The following is a 15,556-nucleotide window of genomic DNA, read 5'->3' on the forward strand; positions in this document are numbered from 1 at the left end:
AATTCTGCACACATATTAGTTTATTAGCAGGATATTATGATCTTTCAAAGTATCATCCTGCCTTTCCTTGAACCAAACCGTTCTGCACTGCACCAGCTTGCACTACAAGCTTGTTATCAGAAGTCTAGTTTGCAGAGCATGCAGGCGAGGAGAAAAGGGAAAGAGAACAAGGATGCTGATTGAACAATGTCACTTTGTGTTCAGTTAGTCGGATTTTTTACAGGGTGTGTTCAGAGAAACTACTTTACCCTGCAGAAAAAGGCAGGAGGTATTAGACCTGTGACACATATCCCAGCATGCCCAAAGTGTTAAACACATAGACGGTGGAATCAGCTGGATTATCCGTTCTATTTATCTTCACCAAAAGAATTGTTGTGTAATCTCAAGTTGTGAGTAACTGTAATGAAACGAATGAATTTCCTGTTAAAGCCGACGGACGTAAACAAAAGCACAGAAAATCACAGCTGTCCGATTCGCTCCTCACAGCGCATGCTAACGTTAGGGGTTTTTTTTGTCGTTGTTGTCGTCAAGTTGACTTATTTCATTAAAAGGTTGATGGCCTTCATCCAAAATTTAAACATAATATCCTTATAAGGTAATGTTAGGAATGAGCAGGGGGGGAAAACACCGGCTGCATGCAGAACCAGGACTCACCGTGCGTCTTCTTCAGAGGGTCCTCGAAAAGGCTCGCTGAATGAGCCCGTCTAGATGAAGGAGTGGATTTAGCCGAGGGTCACCGCTGCAAATACAAACCTGCTAGAGGTGCTGATGGCTCCTGTCACGTTATGGAAGAACAGCGAGAGGGCCTTCATATGCTAGTTATCAGTTTCCAAGGGGTTGCCTTTCTGGAGATCTCTTAACCATATCAGAGCAGTATTAAAGCTGACACACACACACACGCACACATTCACACTCACACCCATTCCATTCTCCTTGTGGTCAGACGCAGCTGCGGATGAAAAAATCTAAACACTCAGATTCTCTCAAACACACACGGTCATGCACATGCCGCCTTTTCAACTGCACCCAAACTGTTGAGAGGCTTTTGCATGTCATGTCAGTCACACCCGCACAGTTATTTGCAAATGCCTACCGATGGAGGAAAAGACTGTTTATTTCTCTTTAAACAAATGACCACACACACACACACACACACACAGAGTGCCTCGTTTCATGTATTCAGCTTTCACTGATACGTTTTCCCACAGTATGTAAGACTGAATAGAGCACAGTCAGAGTGTGTGCCCAGTTAATGGTAATCAGGAACTGGAGTGAAATGCCCTCATTAGTGAGAATGTTAACTTATCGGCCTGAGACGAGAGATATGGCCGGCCAGCACTCCAACAAAGGAATTCGTCTTGTTTGCACAGTTGATATGTTTACAGTAGAGTGAAAATGAATGTCTGCCAGCATGGCCCAATGTCTAGCTCTTTGACAAATGATACCAAAACCACTTTCTACAAATAAAGACTAATACTCAAACCTCAAGGTATATCACCAAAATATATAGCACATTTAGTAGTTTACATTTTAGTTGCACATATATGAATCCAAATCTGGGGTCATGAGTGGTGGGTGTTCTTTCTGTGAGGCTAAACAAACTTTTTTTGTGTGTGTGTGTGTGAGTCAGGGTCTCTCAATCCTAAAGGTTCGCTGTCATCCCCCATCGCAACCCACCGTGAGTTTGGCTTGTAATCCGAGTCCTCCCTCACACTAGGAGGCACTGTAGCCCTGGACACGGCGCAGCATAAACGATGAAAATAGTGATATGATATGACACACAAGACATGTATGATGAAGTATGGCATCACTTCTTAACACAAGGCACATATTCCCTTCGGGCTCCCTGCCATAGCAACTTCAGACATTCTCCATCACAGAACAAACACTCATTTATCTTTGGTGGCGCACCAAAAAAACTTTCCCCTTATGTTGTCTATGGATGTAAAACAGCAGCTGTCAAAGCCTCCTTTGATCAGATGAGCTAGAGAAAAAAGGCAGCGTGTAAGAATAATCCTCAACTTTTAGCCTTTTTCTCTGTTTTCAAGCTTCATCCTCTTTTTCGTTCCGCCGCTCCGTCCCTCTCTTCATGGCCCAGGCGGTGAAAGTACAGCATGCCTCCGTCCTGCAGTAAGCTTTCCCAGATCCTGCCCCATAACTTCACAGGCAAACGGACTGATTATCGGCAGGGCAGAGGTAATGCGGCTCTGCTCGGCATTAATTGGCTGATTAACATGAGGACAGTTTAGCACTTCACTGTCCCACACTCAGGCCATTAATCAAAGAGACTGCGTGCCAGCTGAACTGCTGCCAACAGCTCTGCACAGACCACTATAAAGAGAGGGAGAAGGGGTCTGGGGTTCAGCCCAGCAAGCACACACAGCTAAAAAGGAGATGTGATCCACTCTTTGGCCAGACAGAGTACTGCAGTCTCAAAACAGTGGTTCTTAGAAAGATGGAAAGGATTTAAGTGTACAGCAGCAGGATTTTTCATTTCTGTGGGATTTAGAAGACGAATATAAAGAGGTAGTTACCGCGTGGTTAGTGTTTTTGAAGGTCTGAAGCGAAACGTCTAATGATTTACTACATGCATGTGTTACAGCGCAGACCTGTAAACATGATTTATTCCCTGGTTTACAAGTGATTTTCTAGTCACTCCTTTTTTGTCTTGATTTCTTCTCATGTATTAAACAGTGCAAACAATCTGAGCTCCTCATGTCTAATCACACCAGCCGATCCCCTATCATTTCGTCACATCAAAGGAGCGCAGAGGGCGAGGAACCCCGAGAAACATCTGCCAGCTGTCCGTTTGCAGCATTCCAGACACAGACACTTTGTCCAGTTTTTTTATCTTTCACCTCCACTGCAGATAGTGTAAAATAAACATTGCTATTTCAAAGTGACGGAGATGTACTCAACACTTTTTCTAACAACTTCACTTGTTTTTTTTTGACCACAGTCTAGTTTTCAGTTGTGTTTCTGTGTAATGCCTAAAGCCCTAGAGGTGTTTTGTATTAAAATAGGGACTTGGCAGTTTGATCAAAAACTGTGTATCATGGAGTATTTTGAATAGCCCTCATGATTTGAATGGGTTATTTGACTATAACTATTGCCTAGTGTTAAAAAACTGTGCATTATCTATGCTGTGGTAAGCTGCTTGCAGTAGTAAAGCACCTTCTCTATTTCTTTATCCACGTTATCTTAGTTTGCATTTTCTTACACATAAGAGGGAAGGGTACACACACACCAGTGTTAATAGCTGCACCAGTTAATAGGCAGTGAATTACACTGAGGCTCACAGTGCATTTCATGTGATATGAAAATTAAAACCCCTACTCCGTACTGCACAATATAGCCGTTTCCATATCATGGCACACATCTTTACCAGTGTGCCGTTCATTGATCTCGTAAACCACCAGAGCCCGACTTATGCTGATACCAATATTACACATACAGATGATGTACATAAACACATTTTTCGCCATACTTGTGACAAAGATATGTAATGGAGGCATGTTATTTTACAGTTTAACAATAAATCTTATTGTATAAAATGACATCAGTGCACCGAAACAGTCAACTTCACTGGGAATTGAATAACTATAAATAAAAAACACAAAAATATATATATTAATATATAACTTGAATTAAGAAAAGGATTAAATATACATAAAATGCTGCCTATATAAAAAAATAAAAAATATATGTCAGCACATATCGAGCAACATAACTCTGATAATATTGGCTGACCAGTATCGGTCTGGCTGTATAAACCACCATCCACCATCTCTAATTACAATGCACACTGTCTGCCCACCGTCTATGGTCAGCCTCCCTTCCTGCTCCACACTTTATCTTGTTTACTCCTTTTCAAGATCATCTTCCTATTTCCTCATTTCTTCTCTTCCTTGCTCTTTCTCATTTATGCCTTTTTTTTTATATTTTCTGACTTTTTTTCCCCTATTTCTTTACACCTCTGCCGTTCACACAGACACGCACACAAGTTTGTGCAAACAGTTTAATAAGCACTTTGGAAGTGTTGAACAGGTTCTTCAAGGAAGCGGTGTTAAATCACAGCATTGCTCACATGGCTCCGACACCGTTCATGTGACTCTAGAAACATCAATAGCATTTCTGTGACAGAACATCGGTCCCATCTCTACCGCAGAAACACCTTGAAATAACCTTGATCGGCCTAACCAGTGTTTTTGTGTTGCGATGAGTCGGGTTGCATACCTTGCTTGTTTTGTTCAACTACTTTTCTTTCATTTGACTTCAAAACATTTGAATACGTCTGCCAGAACCGCTGAATTGACTTCTGAGGAAAGCTTAATCTATGTAAATCTTTGGCGGCTTGTTTGTCAAGTGGCTGATCAGAGACAGTTCACAGTTGGTGTTGAAGGGGGGCTTTGAGAGCTCTTGTGCTCTTAAGTAGACTTGGCTCGCATGCATCGGAGCAACACCCTTCCCTGTAGACGTTTTTGAGTATGCCATTCAACTCAAATGTGCAAACAGGTGACAATTCTGACAAGCGAAGACTCGGGTCTTTTTGTCTGGTTTAGCCGCTGCACCTGGGTTTCCTTCGACAGAGCGAGAGAGACACGCTGTTTAGGCCAGCTGATGTTTCTGTGAGCCAAAGCCATACAGCTGCTCGACTGTGTGTGTGTTCTCGTGCCTGTGTTTAGGCACACTCATGCCTCTCGAGTAAACACAGTAAATGCACAGTGTGTACTTACTGTATCGCTCCTCTCCGCCCATCACTGCACTTCCGATTGTTGTTTTTGCAGGCAGATCGGAGGTGTGTTTGTTGTGTGGGGTCGCTAATGCAACCCTTCTCCCATGGGGAGCGCAATTAAAGTATAAGATTGTCAATTTCTTTTTCTTTCTTATTGTCTTTAAATAAGTGGTTATACGGTCCAACTTCACATCTAAACTCCTTCTGCCTCAGTGTTTAATTTATGCTCATCAAACCGACACATTTTGCGGGTGTGAATCACCATAAATTATATCACGATACAAAGCCAAGTTATCTTCTTCAGCACAAGAATAGGAAATGCCTCCCTGCAGCCTGTTATCAATTGAGCCCTGGTGGTTGGCTGTGGATCACGTTCAGTCTTTGATAGCTCGGAGGTTCTGGCAGCTGTACTCCCCCCCCCCCCTCCTTCTTCTTTGCTTCTCACATTGGTCTCGCCTGTTTTCCGTCATCATCTGGCAGATAATTGTCCTTACAGTTATGGGTTTTATGTGTGTGTGTATGTGTTTATGTTCATAATTGAAAGCAGCAACCAGACTCTCCACGACTTCCGATTCAGTCCCCCAGCCACCTTTCTATGGATGTCCTCAGCTGATCCATAGAATAGGGTTTGGTATTGATCTAAGCAGTTTTTTATGTAACTGTATCTAAAGCTTGATCCAAACCTTTATTTGTTTGCTGTAGGTACGCCACCTCTCAATAATAATCCTCTAAAACACTTGAATTGCTCAGTATTGTCAGTGAGTGAACCATGAGTGAACTGCAGGGCTCACAAAATAAATAGTCGCCAGCAGTTTCAATTAGATGTGTCATAGTGTGTCAGTGAGTAATCAGAGGGGGTTAAATACCGACAAACAAGCCAAGCCTTTTTTGTACACATGCGTCACAATAAAAACTTAATTTGAACGTTGTACATACAAGCTCAACTGACACTGCTGTCTTTACATATACTATACAAAATACTGTAGAGGATGCTAAAGAAATGAAAGGAAAACTGTAATGCACACTCTATTTTGCTTTAATAATCTATTGGAGGCACATACTGACTCTTTACCAGCACATACAGAGTATAAAAAAATGGCCAAAAAAATGTAACTAGGATGAAACACTCCTTAAGCTTGGAACGCTGAACATTATTGTTATCAAGACATGGGTGCTTGTTATTAAGCACGCTTGTGACATTATCCTATGAAATTAAGAAAAGTTTAAGCTTTTTCATTTTATCTGTAAATTTCTTTCAGGTGTTGTAATTGAAAGGTTAAGAATAATACTTTTATTTGCCTTTAAGTAATAACAGAAACATATTAATTTACAATAATTAAATTATTAACAGTATAATTGTCTCTTTAATGTAGCTGTTGGCTTTATAGAGGATGTTGTTGGAAGGCCTAAATTTTATCACAAGTTTTTACCAAAAGCTTAGTGGTATTTTCTAGTAGTGGGATCAAAAATATACTGGTCTCAAGTCCCCTACTGGAGACTGAGCTCGTTGCTATAGATACCATTAAACGGATGAAAATCTTTTCTAAAGATCTGTCCCATCGCAGTCCCATCGCATTTAAACACTGCAACGTCCAGACCTACCTGTAGTAGCACACGTGCATACACACAAAATACAAATGGCCCAATTATTTTATTGCCATCACTGTAACACATGGCAGTGTCGGGCGGAAATAATGACATGGGCTGAGGGGGCCGCTGATGCGAACCAGATGAGGCAGTCTGACTTAAAAGGCAGAGAGGGAGGAACGAGAACAGGACTGGACAAACTGTGAAACGACAGCACAGCGTGCAGCGGGGCGGACTGAGTGACTTTGACATTCACATCATATCATCCGTATACACAGAGGACAGGTTCATCCAAACACTGTCCACACTGTAGATCTTTTGTTTCCATAGATTTTCCTCACTCTGCGATATTCTTCTTTGCTTCTTCTGTTATTTTTTTTTTTTTGTACAAGTGCCTTATACGCCTGTGGGGGCACAGCGCATAGAGCACCGCTGTCCCTTGTGTCCGGGTCTTTTTTTTTTAAACATGCGCAAAGATGTTATTGGAAACTAAGTGGATCCTTTTTATGTGAGCAGTGTTGCAACAAGCTTGGCCCCGGGCCTGCCTGAGGCCTGGTTCAGCACTGCTCTGCTCTGGCCACAAAGTGCATTTCTCTCTCATGCGGCCCCTGACCCCCTGACGCATTTCCTGACCCAGGAAATAGAATTAACACCTCAGCCTGGACCTCGGGGTCCCACAGCCGCATACACAGCTGCGCGTTAGCTTGGCTCAGTCTAGTCGAACCCAACTAGCTAGTGCTCCATGACAACTGAGACTAAGATGGAAAAGGAAAGCAGGACGTTTTCTTTTGAGCATATGTGTACCCACTTTTCTATGTGTTTTATGGCATGAGCATCAAAGGCTCTGTTTCTATAATTATTAATGGTAGTTTTAACATCAAAATTGTAGATTAGGGATTTCTTGAAGACTAAAGGGTAGCCGTACTGGGTCACTATCATCTATTTCTAGCTATAAATCCTGAGGAAGCTCATTAATGGCTCATACAAGTCATGGGAAAACATAATGCAAAGTCTGACAACCCAGCGGCCCAGATGGAGATTCAGGATTGGCGTGTCAGCAGTCTTTTTTTTTTTTTTTTTTTTTTTTGAATATGGTTGACCTCCTGCTCTGAGAGGTTTGGTGTGTCTCCCAGACTGCAAACCTCATCCAAGAGGACCAAATCATTATCAAATATGTCTGATCTTTTCGTAGGTGGTTTGTATTTGGATCCTGACTTAAGTTCCAGTGCATCAGATCTTAATAGTGCAGCCCGCTCCCTAATGCTCTTGAAAATAAAAGAATATATATGATATTAAATACGATGTCCTCCACCCGGGTTTTTTAATAATATGGTGGCTTTCCGATATCGTGAGTGCAGTAAATCTGACGATTGAGGTTTAAGAAGAGAAAAGTGGATTATCTGTTTATTGGATATTTTATGTGAACCATATATCAGAAAAGATGGATCTTGATATTCTGCACTCAAAGTGCTTTATCTGTTTTCTTCATTAGTCAAAGGCTCTTATGCAGGCAAGCAAATACACACATTTACGTGCATTTGCTCACACATATACACACACACACACGCAGATTAGCTAGTTCCTGCGTTTAAGCACCCCATGTGTTTGCATTTTAGTCACACATTGCCAATCTCATGGGAGCACTTTGAAGCAATACTCCTCCAGAGCAGATCATAAAACAGGAGTATAAGTAGTTTTTCACATAGTTGTATCCCAGAACACCCCCCCCCCCCCCAACGCCACCTCCCACCCGACAGCCCACTGCCTCCACCTTCCACCTCTAGTCCATTTACTCTCCAAATGCAGGGCGAACATTTGGTTGGGAGATTTGCTACGACCAAGCTTGCTCCCCTCATTGTTTCTGTCCAGATGTTGCATAGAAAGACTCACAGAGGCAGCCATGGTGGAAAAGGTCCCATCTTCCCTCCCGTCGTTTAGTGCTGCTCTAGTCATTATGAACGTAACAAAGGGGGTCTGTACTTATTTGGGCCACTGGGGTGTGTTTAAATTAAGGTGTTCTTGTCTTGATTGTGTTCCCTGCATTAACCCATCCTCCCTTCTGCCTCCACAGTACTTTGAGGTGCCTTTTGACTCCAACATGAACCGCACAAAGAACCGTCCACTTGTCAGAGGACAGATCAGGTACAGTTTTTTTTTCTTATTTTAACCGCATCTGCCTTTTTTTTTTTTCCCTCATGATCTTCTGCATGAAATATTTGGCAGTCCCTTCCCTCCTTCACTGTTTTATTACTTTAAAATGACGATGAAGAATGACTAGCGAATGCCCAGGAGGAGAGAGTTGCAACAGCTCAGCGTGAGCCCAGCACACACTACATGACAGCTATTGAGTCACACAAGCTGCGTTATGTTCAATTCATACTTGACAAATAACAAAGTCTATTGTTTTCTCGCTCACTGACCTTATCCTTACCTAGTCCTGCTGAGAAACATGTCTTCCATCAACATGATAAGCCTGTGATGTAATAAAAGCCTGTGTGTGTTTGTGGGTAATATTATAACGAAGTGTACACCTTAAATAAAACAGTAGCACCAAGCACACATCCCATATTAATTTACACCCTTCTGTTCCACCTTAACTTATTATGAGCCGCCATGTATGGCAGCCAGAGATCATAGCTGCGAACAACAGAAACGCGTGCCAGCAGCGACGATCCTCAGCATTACACCTGTCAGGTGTAACGCGAGCTTGTTACCAGGAAGGAGGGGGGAGCGGTAAGGTCGAGGCGAGGGTGTAGTTTACCTGGCCACCCCTTACTTCGCTAATTCCACTGTTAAGATGTCAGATAACCTCCGTATTGTCGCTCAGTGAACTGCACTCATCGCCACGCTTCTACAAATCTGAATCAGCGACTGGATATGCTCGTCTCTGCCTGCTCCTTCGGGAACCCGCCGCCCTTAAGCGGCAGGCAGACACACACAGATATTCACTGATGCATACAGAAAAAAAAAAAAAAAAAACACAAACCCACCACGTGTCCTCTTCATCTATTGTCAGAGCCAGGAAACTTGCCTCCTTTGCATTTCACTCTTACAGGAAAAGCTCTTATCTGTCCTTTCGTTTTTATTCAGTGAGAACAAAAGCAAACAAGTTGTTGGCAGAAGGAGGAGGAAACGCCTTCCTCTACCAATTCAATCATTCAATCCACATACAGCTAATAAGAGAAAGCTAAATACCTCCGTTGCCAACTAACATATACAAGCAGCATAGGCACTTTAGATACGAGGCTCTGGATCTTGACAGCTATCTCATCCCAGTCTCAGGAATTCTCCATTGACACGCTGTTTAAAAGTGGACTCTCATGCTGTCGATCTGGTGATTGAAGATAGTCTCTCACTGTTTAAACACTGCCTCTTCTCTCTGGCTTTTAGCCTGTCCCTGACATAAGGAGGTGTGTCTGCCCGTCTGTAAGACACACAGAAACACTATATCTCTCGCTCTTTGTGCTCCCCCGTCTCCCTCTTTCTCTCTCTCACACTCACAATCTCGCTCAGAGACAGAGAGCAGATGGGAGGCTGGACCCGTCCTGTCAAACAAGCCATCAGAGGGCCACATTTTACACATTCTCCATGTTGTCTTTACGACGAGCTCCGAATAAGCCAAACGACGTTCATCAGCTCCGTCTGTCCTTTCCGAGGGGGCTCTGTCCGCTCCGTGTGTCGTCAACATTGGAAATAGTTTGTCATATTACGTCGGGGCTGCAAAAGTGTATCATCTTTCCCACCTTTTTCTACTTCCTCTGTGAAATGCGGATGACAGCCCTCCATCCTTTGTAGTGGTTTTTGCAGAGTTTAAATCATCCACATGTGATTATGCTAAATAGCTCTCAGCCTGGTAAGAGAAGGAACAAAGAAGATTAGTTTCCTCAACGTTTTTTTTTTTTTTTTAAGCTGAAGATAATTATGAATTGCAACAGAGTGTGTGGTATGAAGGGATTCTTATCATTCGCCATCTGATCTGTGTCGTTCTCGCTAGGATTATTTTGACAAAACATTGTTAGCCACTTACTACCCTTTCCCGTAGCTTTCAACTGACTCTCACGCATGGTCTTCATTAAGGCTGCAACCAACATTTTGGTTGAATCAATGTTTTTATTATTGATTTAATTTGTCGATTTATTTTCATAATTAATGGACTAGTCGTTTGATCTACAAAATGTCAGAAAACTTTTTTCACACCAAATACAACTTTTTTAATCTTGTTTGATTTTAACAACTAGAATTAAGACCATTAAAAACATGAAGCAGGAGACTTATTTCATTTTTTTTTTTTCAAATGGACAAAAATGGAAAACAAACTGTAAAAGAGTGCAGTTTTTTTTCCCAAGATGTGTTCATTTCTGCCTGTCAAGTATGTAAGTTTATGGAAGTAGTTGTTATTTGTTGGGATGTCTAGTCCTGGTGGTAATCTATAGTCTTTTCCCAAATTTTATTCCAGTTGTGGAAGTCACTAAGTTTCAGGCCTGTCTAACACATTTGGAAAGTGTTTATTTCTACAGCTTCTTGTCACTTTGTTCTCTCTGACCACTCCAATATTTCAAAGGTAACTTCAGTTTTAAGTAGATCCATCCTGTTTTCTTTAACCTGATGAGCAAATCCCTCATGTTTCCACATTTGGATCCTCGGCCTTGATTGTGGTCTAACCAGATGGCCACATCTTGGGCTTTTCAGTATTGACGTTACCTACCTGACGTTATGACTGCGGCTGTGTCAGACTGTAAGCAAATGACAGTAAACCCACCTCAGGCCATGTGACGCACTCGCCACCCCCCCCACCTCCCCTCCTTTGACCCCCGCTGAGCAGCCCACAGCCAGACTGTCAACAGCCCATAGCCAGCCTGCACGGCCCCACCTCAGCCCACATAAAACAGACATAACACCACTAATCACATTAATGCACCGATCTCCCTGCTCGGCCACACCACCAAAATAAAAAAAAAACCCTGTTTGCTTTTTGAAGAAAAGGCCTGCGTTTGGTCAAGATTTTAATCTATCCTCTCTTTAATTTATGGAGCATTTACTGGTGAATTTGAACCAGACCTCGCCGTCACTGCTTTCAATAAAAGATGAGTGGAGGAGGAGGAGGAGGAGGAGGAAGTCTTCATCCGGCTAAAAGCCTGAGCCGCAGTGGTTTTCTTCAGCTAGTTTTGATCTCTGGCGTGTGCACATGCTCTTCATCTTGCAGGGCTACTTTTATCCCTGACAAACTCTTATCAGATGAGCTTCCTCTAAGCCTCCCGTTTTGAGTCTCAGCCATGCTCTGCTGACTGTCAGTGTGTGGCCCCCATGGGTCCGTGTGTGTGTGTGTATGTATGTGTGTGTGAGTAGCTATCATTGTCTTATCTGATGTCTGCACAAGCCCACAAAACTTTATCATCCCATAGTTCCCATGGTGGTGATGAGCTTTTGTCTGCGTCTGAATCTGCGTACTGTTACTCGCCTTTTATCAAAAAAAACATCTGAAATTCATCTTATACATTCTTTTGTGTCATTTTTCTTTCTCTTGCTGATTTACCTGATTCTCTTTCTTTTTTTTTTTTTCAGTCCCCTTCATGCAGTGTCCTTTGCTCTGGCCTGTGGAGTTCCTGGAGTCGCTCTGCTCACGCTAGCGGTAAACCCCTTGACGGGCTTCCTGGGCGCCCTCAACATCTTCCTCTACACGAGTTTCTACACACCGCTCAAGAGGCTCAGCATCGTCAACACCTGGGTGGGAGCGGTGGTGGGTGCTATACCTCCTATCATGGGCTGGACGGCTGCCACAGGCTGTCTGGAGCCAGGTACGACTCATCAACTGAGAATACGGGGTGATAGTGGACTCTTGTGTATGCACATGTGTGGATTGAGAGAACATTACTCAGTTGAGGGGCATCTTAATAGGGACTTTTCCTGGTTTTCTGTTATTTATTTACTAATATGATGTCTGATGTCAATGTTAAACCTGATGGAAAATTCCAAAGCTTCAGGTCAACATGTGTAGAAATGCTTCCTGCAAGTTTGCAACGGTTTTTTCTACCTTGCTGACGTCAGCTTGTCGCACATGCCCATAAACAGCCGTCCATTCCGTAGCCTTTGTTGCTAAGGTTGTTAATAAGGTTTTTCCATGTGTTGTTGTCCACTCGCATATTTTGGATCAGATTTCGTCTCGAATATCTACGGATTTATTTGAGAAGTTGACATTTCGAGTAAAGAATGAGGAAAAAGTAGTGAAATCCTACTACTATAGTTTGTTTCATGGTTTGTTGACGTAGCCTCCTGAGCGGCCATGACGCAGCTACAGAAGTGGGCTCATTGCGAGGCGGGCCTTGAAGAGACAGGAGCTAAAACAGCCTGTTTCAGACAGAGGCTGAACTGAGGGGCTGCATAAAGAGCCAATATAAGATAAATAAGGAGTTTTTTGAACTGTAAATCATGCAAAGATATTCCAGTAGAGCCCCAGATTAAAAACCTACACCTGGGAATATATCTCCTTTAAACTTGTTTAAATCATAGGACCTTTTGCCACATCTTAACAGTTTGTCAGAGTGCAGTGTGGCTGTGAGGATTAGGTCAGATCACATCGTGTTCCTGCTTCATCAGGACCTCTCTGACCAGGCCTGATCTCTCACTACATAAAGCTTTATATACTGCATATATGGCCCAGAATCACTGTAGCGTTCATGTCCTCGTACCTGTGGACTCTGCACTTATTGTAACATTACATTAAATTCTGCCAATGTTAGTGAAGGGACAGAAACTGAGCAGCATATTCAGCTCGTTAGGTAACACATGACGTGTTCTGCTGTGATAACTGTATGAAATGTGTTTCATCATGCTGCTGCTGAGTTTACATTTATGCTGCAAATATTGAGTGGGCTTTTTCAACATAATATTTAATGAATCTAGCTTTCAATATATAAAATAAAAGCTGCTTTATTCCATTCAATTTCCATTGAAGAGGGCCACTGATTCCATGGCAACTGCTCCTATTCATCACAGCTTTAAAGAACAATCTAGCCCACACTGTGGCTCAGCCTTCGAGAGGAAGTTGACCTTTGAATGAACTGTTGGTTATCAAATTATTAAGCCTGATGAATACAGTAAATAAAACAACACAGTCAAGACTTTTCTAAAACGTCCCCTCAAAGCAGCATCCACTGGTTTCCAGTCACAGAGTCACAGCGAAGTCTCGCCGCACTGTTTTCATGCAAGATTTAACATGTTTACTAAAAGCAAGACAAAGAGAAACACGTAGCGTTTGCAGCACTCTGTCGTGTGGCTTTTTGTTTCATGTTGTGCTGACTCTATGATTAGTACTTGCAGTTCACACAACAGTCCACATGTCGGTCCGTTGCCCTTCCACAAGGATGTGAAACACAAGCCACTGTCAAGCTAAGTGCTGGTAAAAATATCTTCGCTTCCTGTCAGTACCGACACTTCTGCTTCGACTCATTTGAACTAATAAACGTGACACAAAACAGGATGATCGTCCTGACAAGATCCGTCCCTCGGCGAAAAATGTAAATATGATCAGCATCAGTTTGTGCTACTTAAGGTTGAGACAATAATTCATATAACTGTAAATGTTGAAGGAAAACATTCCCAGTTGTAAGTCTTCTATGAGCTGATGTTAGCATGGTGGTCTTTGTTCTCTACCAGTCACTCAGTAGCTCTGACAGTAAAAACTGAGGGTTAATTATGAAGTTATTTATAAAGACATCAGGAGCAGATGCAACACAGCTGTATTGTTGGGTTTTTTATAGTGGAAAATGTTTTGTTGAAATAGCAGCTTTTGTTTTAAAATGGGTCAGAATGTTTCTGTTTACTCGGGAAACTAGTTTTCTGAATGGCCAAATGTTTTACTAAACACTATGTTTTAAAATAAAAATAATAAAGTTTATATATTTTTTTTGAAGTAGTGGAATAGTAGTGTTTTGTTAAAATTACAAGAATAAAAATATGTACCTTTTATTAAAAAAAAAAACACCTTTTAATTTCAGTACAAGGCCTAATATCTGGCATGTTGAGTGTGACAGAGTGCGGTCCGCATCATTAATCCCCTCCCTCCTCATTCCTTTATCTCTACCTCCGTTTCACCCCCTAGGTGCTTTGTTGCTGGGTGGTTTCCTGTACAGCTGGCAGTTCCCTCACTTCAACGCCCTGAGCTGGAACTTGAGAGAAGACTACTCCCGCGGCGGCTACCGCATGATGTCCGTCACCCACCCCAGCCTGTGTAAGCGCGTCGCCCTGCGTCACAGCGTGGGCCTGATCGGCCTGTCCACCCTGGCGCCCGTGCTTGACGTCACCACCTGGACCTTCCCCGTCATCTCTTTACCCATCAACCTGTACATCAGCTACCTGGCCTTCCGCTTCTACCGCAAGGGAGACCGCAGCAGCGCCCGCAAGCTGTTCTTCTGCAGCCTCTGGCACCTCCCCATGCTGCTGCTGCTGGCGCTCACTTGCAAGAAGCCTCGCAGAGATCGGGAGGACACAGCTCTGACTCCAGCTTCTGTACCCATCACACTGCCAAGCTAACAAGATTTATATAGATACCCCGATACCACTGAGACCCTTATTTCAACTGAGATACTCCTTCAGTGTCTCAGTCTGTTTGGACGGTTCAGTGTGACGGACACATTGTTTTACCTGTGTTCTTAATTTTCCCCAGTGATGCTCACTGCAGATCAGGAAATGAGCTGGAAATGATTTGGATCAAAATAGCTGATTTACAGAAAACACACTGAATCATTACATCAGGTTGTAATCATGTCAATGTGTGTGTACTGTATATATACTGTATTTATTTATATAGAGGCCCTGTCCATGTTGTACATGACTGATGTTAAATGACCTTGTACAGTGTAAATTGCTCCTGTGGATCCAGATTGCATTGTACAAATGCAAAAGAGAAGAAGAGGATATGTGATGCACCAGGATGTCATGTAATCAAAAGATGATTTTACAGTCAGTGTATAAAAATAGGACAAATATAAACTTATTCTGAAGCAGCTGCAACACTTAATATCCATTGGTTGTTGTTCTGACTTACACTTGATCCCTGTTACTTGACAGTTAATAAGCCTCATTGTATTTTGCTATACAGCAAACGCACTGATGGGTCCTCATTTACATAACGCTTTATTTCAACACGGTTCACCTGCACCAAAAGAGAAGGAATAGTTAACCCTTGTGAGAAAAACACGAGGGCAAATGTCTGACAATAAACACGTCACGAATGTA

At 42.6% G+C, this 15,556-nt stretch overlaps 1 protein-coding gene across 1 annotated transcript in view; it reads left to right on the forward strand.

Moving 5' to 3' along the window:
* cox10 (cytochrome c oxidase assembly factor heme A:farnesyltransferase COX10) overlaps positions 1 to 15,556 on the forward strand; it is a 34,667-nt gene extending 19,111 nt beyond the window's left edge. Inside the window, exons 5-7 of the mRNA XM_067575531.1 lie at positions 8,394 to 8,464; positions 11,885 to 12,117; positions 14,421 to 15,556. Of these exons, the coding sequence (XP_067431632.1) occupies positions 8,394 to 8,464; positions 11,885 to 12,117; positions 14,421 to 14,851 (735 nt within the window). The 3' untranslated portion in view covers positions 14,852 to 15,556. The remainder of the gene's footprint in view (positions 1 to 8,393; positions 8,465 to 11,884; positions 12,118 to 14,420) is intronic.

Source organism: Thunnus thynnus, chromosome 20, assembly GCF_963924715.1.
Source record: "Thunnus thynnus chromosome 20, fThuThy2.1, whole genome shotgun sequence".
Taxonomy (NCBI): Eukaryota; Metazoa; Chordata; class Actinopteri; order Scombriformes; family Scombridae; genus Thunnus; species Thunnus thynnus.